The 6000-nt window shown below is 41.6% G+C and overlaps 1 protein-coding gene across 9 annotated transcripts in view; it reads left to right on the top strand.

Moving 5' to 3' along the window:
• Positions 1–6000, top strand: part of FAM13C (family with sequence similarity 13, member C) — a 262431-nt gene that overhangs the window by 136207 nt on the left and 120224 nt on the right. For all 9 annotated transcript variants that reach the window (XM_010839377.1, XM_010839379.1, XM_010839380.1 and 6 more), the window contains one exon: positions 2797–2992. In XM_010839377.1, the coding sequence (XP_010837679.1) occupies positions 2797–2992 (196 nt within the window). The remainder of the gene's footprint in view (positions 1–2796; positions 2993–6000) is intronic.

The following is a 6000-nucleotide window of genomic DNA, read 5'->3' as shown; positions in this document are numbered from 1 at the left end:
GATACATGACTACTGGAAAAACCATAGCTTTGACTAGACAGACCTTTGTTGGCAAAGTAATGTCTCTGCTTTTTAATATGCTGTCTAGGTTGGTTATAGGTTTTCTTCCAGGGAGCAAGCTTCTTTTAATTTCAAGGTTGCAGTCACCATCTGCAGTGATTTTGGAGTCCCCCAAAATAAAGTCTGCCACTGTTACCACTGTTTCCCCATCTATTTGCCATGAAGTGATGGGACTGGATGCCATGATCTTAGTTTTCTGAATGTTGAGTTTTAAGCCAACTTTTTCACTCTCCTCTTTCACTTTCCTTAAGAGGCTCTTTAGTTCTTCACTTTCTGCCATAAGGGTGGTGTTATCTGCATATCTGAGGTTATTGATATTTCTCCTGGTGATCTTGATTCCAGTTTGTGCTTCATCCAGCCCAGCATTTCTCATGATGTACTCTGCATATAAGTTAAATAAGCAGCCTAACAATATACAGCCTTGATGTGCTCCTTTCCCAATTTGGAACTAGTTTGTTGTTCCATATACAATTCTAACAGTTGCTTCTTGACCTGCATGCATTATTTCTCAGGAGGCAGGTCAGGTGGTCTGGTATTCCCATCTCTTTAAGAAACATTTAGGTTATGGTAAAAGCTGCTCTTCCTTCTTTTGTTGCTTACCCAAGAACATAGAGTATGTAGATGTGTAGTATTTGTCTCTAGGGAGAGACAGGTATTTCAAATGAACTAGAGACATTTATTTCAAATTCATAGTTTGATACTGGTTTCCAAACCTATTATTGACTTATAATTTTTTTTAATTGTAAATGATCTCAAGGGAAAATAGTAACCAGTGTTACTGGCAGAAGTTGCAAAGAGTTGGACACAATTGAACTGACCTAACATGAAGAATTATTTCACCTGTTGGATTTTCCTTTACCTTTTCCTTTACCTTTCCTTTACTAAGTTTGTCCTGAAGCTTAAGTTTAACTCTTTCACATAATTTTATTTCCACATCTTGCCCAACTGCATGCACCCTGGCCATGTTCCAGACCTCCCACCCCCATGTTTTCTTTGCTCTTCTCCCAGGGACTAGCTGGACAGCTCATCCTGCTGGTAGCATTTTATTTAGTTTAATATTTTATTTGTAAAAAGACATCCTGAGCAGAGGGCATAGAAATCTTTCATTTGCTGGTCTTTTCTCTTGGCTTTTCTCTTGGCTCAACATATTCTTGAGCCATGAGGAAACACTTCCATGAGGTGAGGAAACACTCATGGAAGTGTTTCCTAGCTGACCTTGCCAAAATCTCTTTTTATGGCTATTTCTGGTCAGTGAACAAGAGGGGAAAACATCCCCAGGGGGAAGTGGCCAGTCCTACAGAATCACATGACCCATAACAAATGGCTGCCAGTGGGTTCAGGACAATGAACCCAAATAAAGCAGGAGTCCCCAAAACCTCTGGGCCACAGATTGGGTTCCTGGCCTGTTAGGAACCCAGGCCACACAGCAGGAGGTGAGTGAGCAAGCATGAAGCTTCATCTGCTGCTCAGTTCCCTAGCTCTCCATTGCTCACAGCACTGCGTGAGCCATCCCCCTACCTTGTCCATGGAAAAATGGTTTTCCACAAAACTGGTTCCTGGTGCCAAAAAGATTGGGGACCGCCGGTGTAAGGGGAATGCTCCATTTGGCTGTGGTAGTTGCTGAATTCTAAAATACATCTAGATTTAAGAGGGACAAATGACTTAATAGTGTTATTACATCACTGTGTTTGAGGAAATTGAAATGGCGGGATGATGTTGTATTGAATTTGATTGATGGCTGAACATGAAGAGTGCTCTCCTAGTACTGAGTATGTGCAGGTAATGCCAGCCCAGTCAGTCTTCTCCAGCCATTCCACACCAACAGAACCAAGACACTGGGGTCTTTGGCTTTGCATCGAAAGTGTTGTTTAAATAGGTGGCTTGGTTGGGTGAAATTTGGCCCTTGTCTTATATTCTATTGAGGTTGTATGTATCTTATTAAAATAGATTCTAGTTAAACTTTTTTATAATTTATCTTTAGTGAACGAATTAATCAGGCAGCATCGGGTCTTAGTTGTGGCGTGTGGGATCTTCCGCTGTAGCATACAGGCTCTCCTGTTGTGGTGTGTGGGCCCCAACTGCCTGGCCTCAGTGGTTGCAGCTCAGAGCTTGGTTGCTCTGCCACATATGGGGTCCTAGTTCTCTGACGAGAAATCAGACCTGTGTCCCCTGCCCTGCAAGGCGGACTCTCAACCACTGGACCACCAGGGAAGCCCCTCTAGTTAAACTTTTAAATGCCTCTGAAAGTTGTAAGATGACTGAAGACTTGCCAGGGAGGAGCAACCCATCAACACCCTGAGCCAAGGACTCATGCGTGAGAGACTGAGGGCCCACTCCAGGTCTGAGTGAATTAGCCCTTCAGTTTGGCACCTTATTTAATCAGAGAGGTTTAGAGTCTTAATCTATAAAGTTGGGGTGATCATAGCTAACCGGGATATCTCACATTATTATTGTGAAAGAAAAATATGACATATGTGAAACCATATTGAAGTGAAAAAGGGAAGCAAATACAATAGCAAGTACAAAGCTACAGCTATGGAAAATGTACCCACTAGCAAAGACTGGAAGGGAGTGTGGCGTCTTCTAAAAAGTGACGTTCAGCCCCTCTGAAACAGTCTACACTAGAAAGTTTGCTGAGTACCCTGTAAATGAACAGCAGTGGGTATCGCCAGCCTCTTTCCCAGGGCGGATTATTAGACTCTTCCGTGCTTTCTAACTGAGTCTTTCCTATTCTAGAGATGAAGACAATAAAGAGAATTACCCCGACGCCAGGCCTCCGCTAGAGGAGCCCGCGCCGCCGCCCATTGAGCCGCAGCATGTAGAGCAGCCCCCACGGCTGGACGTGCTGCGCCCCACCATGGGCAACTTCAAGTCGCGGAAACCCAAGTCCATCTTCAAGGCGGAGAACGGGAGGAGCCACGGAGAAAGTCAGGTAGCAGCCTCCACCTTCTCGGGCACCTTTGCCTGGCTGGGTGTGTCTCTGGCGAGAGCACGGTTGTAGTGAAGGTCTGAGCGCGTTCTTTTGTAGGCAGTGATTAGCTTGACTTGTCATTGGGCACCAGCGACCTGGGCCACAGGCATGCTCCCCTTCCGTGGGTATTAATAGCGCTCTGTGCTGGGCAGTCTGCTCATTAAGCGCCCTTTCAAACTGCTGCTCTTAAATACTGGACTTTGATTGAGAGGAGCTGCTGCTGTCTTTGCCAGGGAGAGTGGAGGAGGATCTCCAGTGATCTTCACTTACCCAGGACAGGAAACAATGGCCCCAAACTTGGAGACTCTTCTCAGTAGATCAAAAGTCCCAGGGTTATCTAGAGCCATTCTTCTTAGGCTGCAGTTTAGTGGCTTTGGAAAAACACTGAAGCAATGTTTGTGGCTGTTTTAATATGTGTGGAGAATCTGGTTCTTTGAGGTCAGCAAATATTTACATTTATGAATGAAGCATCTGTCCAACTTGATTCAAGTAATTCATTTTATCTACATACACATATTTGTTTATTTAGTTCATTTTTCTAGTTGTAAAGGGAGGTAGCAAAAAATTTATGATTTTTAAAACTCTTAAAACCCCTCAAATAACTTATTCTCTCTTATAAAAAGAGATGAATATAACCCATTTTAATCTTACTGGGAGGTTAGTGGGCCCAGCCTTAAGATTGTACTTGTAATATGCCTAACGCAGTTTTGGAGACATAAGTGCTTCATTAATGTGACTTTTGTTTTTTTTTTTTTTTAACACTAAGCTATTGACATTGAATATGATGTGGGAGGCTCTCAGTGTAATACGTTAAGTATACAATAACTTGAAGTCCAGTCCTACCTAGTAAATAGGCTCCAGGTGATCTCTGTTAGAACAACTTTGGCGGGGCACTTCATTTGATCTTGTACTTTTCTTATTGGCCTTGTGATTTTTATCTCTTCTTTTTTGGCATTGTGACCTCTTATTTAGTCAGTTTTGCGGTGAGATGAAATGCCCTCTGCATTCATGAAACTGTGGTGATTTTCTGAATTTGAGTTGAGTTGTAGGGCAAGGTTAAGCGTGAGATACCATTGGAGTTATGGTGAACTTGAGACCCTGCCCACTGCTGGACACACACACCACTTGTTTGTTTAGGCGTGTGGTGCCGCGGAGGACACAGGCGCTCAAAGGGCTGCCGGCAGAGTCTGGTTCTGGGTAACCTCCGACCTTGAATCTCCTACTAAGGATCACCTTCAACACTGTGGGCTTTGAGTACCCAGCCATCTCTCCTTGAATGCCCTCTTTCTTGTCATCCTATAGTCTGGCCTGGTAGAAATTACCCAATTGTCGTTTGTAATAAGGTGCTAACGGCACGTCATTCCAAGTTTGTTGCTCACGCACAGGAAGACTCTAGGAGAAAGAGAGACTTGTGTAGTCTTCTCTGATAATACAGCGTTGGAATCCTGGACTGCAGGTAGAATTTCCAATTCATTCCTAAGATCTCTGTGTACACAATGAGATTTTTTTCCCCCCTAATAACGAAGAAAACTTCAGTAATATAATTTTAGGTCTTCCATATTTTAGAGAAACTTGAAACAGATTTCATTCTTCACATTTACTTTGGAGAGATACATTTAACATTGAGTACAGATCAAGAACTGAGCATCAATAAATGATATTATTAATAAAATCAGCTAACACCTATTTAAGCATTTACTATGTTACAGGCATGTACCATTTTTATGACAACCTCGTGAAATGGTTATTATTATCTTTTTTTACAAATGGAAAAACAAAAGTTTAGAGGGATTACATAACCTCTTGTGTCAGACTTGGAAGAACTTGAGTGGAAACTCTTTTTCATAAAAGCACAATGTTTCTAACAAGAGATACCCAGAACTTCCAAGTATGAGTCTAGCAATTTACTTACCCCCTTTTTATATAAAACCTATTATTTCACTCTGAATTTTTTTCCCTTTGGTGATATATTATACTCCTAAGCAATAATTAGTTATTGAGGAAGGATTACTTTGGAGAGATTTTTGTCAGTGTGTTTTTCCTCTCTGCCTGAAAGCTTTGTGATGTTGGTCACATAAGCTAGACAAACATTGTTTGAATGTTAGGTCCACTAGGACTTAGGCTCCTTGAGGTCAGTGAGTCAGTCTTGGCTATCTTTGGATCTTTGGCACTCAGTCACTCAGTATTATTCTTTGAATGGCTCACAGCTGTTTGCACACACACACACACACACACACACACACACACACACGTGGGGCTTCCCAGGTGGCGCTAATGGTAAAGAACCCACCGGCCAATGCAAGAGACATAAGAGATGGGAGTCAATCCCTGGGTTGGAAAGATCCCCTGGAGGAGAGCACAGCAACCCACTCCAGTATTCTTGCCTGGAGGATCCCATGGACAGAGGAGCCTGACAGGCTACAGTCCGTAGGGCTGCAAACAGACAGACATGACTAAAGCAACTTAGCATGCACACACACACACACACACACACATTTCATGTATATGATTACATAAATAATTTTTTGTAAAATGGTATATATATATTTGTTCTATAAAATAGCATATCTTTATTCAGTTATAAAAAGTCATGTTTCAAAAGAGGATATAATCATGTCTCTTACACAGATATGAAATAGAGATGTGTCAAAAATTTTATTTAAATCATGAATTAATGAGGAAATCAATAAGATATTTACAACCACTTAAAAACAAAGTGCAAAGTATTGCACATTTATAGTCTGACAAGGATTGCTGAGATAAATTTATTGATGTACACAGAATTGGCAAAACTTGCAATATCTATAGGGTGATAATCAACTGCTTTTCTGTGATCACAAATACAATTTCTATAGAGAGAAATTATTTGCATTGTCATTGGTTTCTACAAGCTAATTTTTGTCTTTGTAACCTTGTAAAATAGCCTAGATGTAGGAAAAAAAAAAAAGCAGAGATTATCCAGATGGATG

Source organism: Bison bison, unplaced genomic scaffold (genome assembly GCF_000754665.1).
Source record: "Bison bison bison isolate TAMUID 2011002044 unplaced genomic scaffold, Bison_UMD1.0 scf7180017864116, whole genome shotgun sequence".
Taxonomy (NCBI): domain Eukaryota; kingdom Metazoa; phylum Chordata; class Mammalia; order Artiodactyla; family Bovidae; genus Bison; species Bison bison.
Note: the sequence above shows the minus strand (reverse complement) of the source record. Positions and strands in the feature narration are given on the sequence as shown.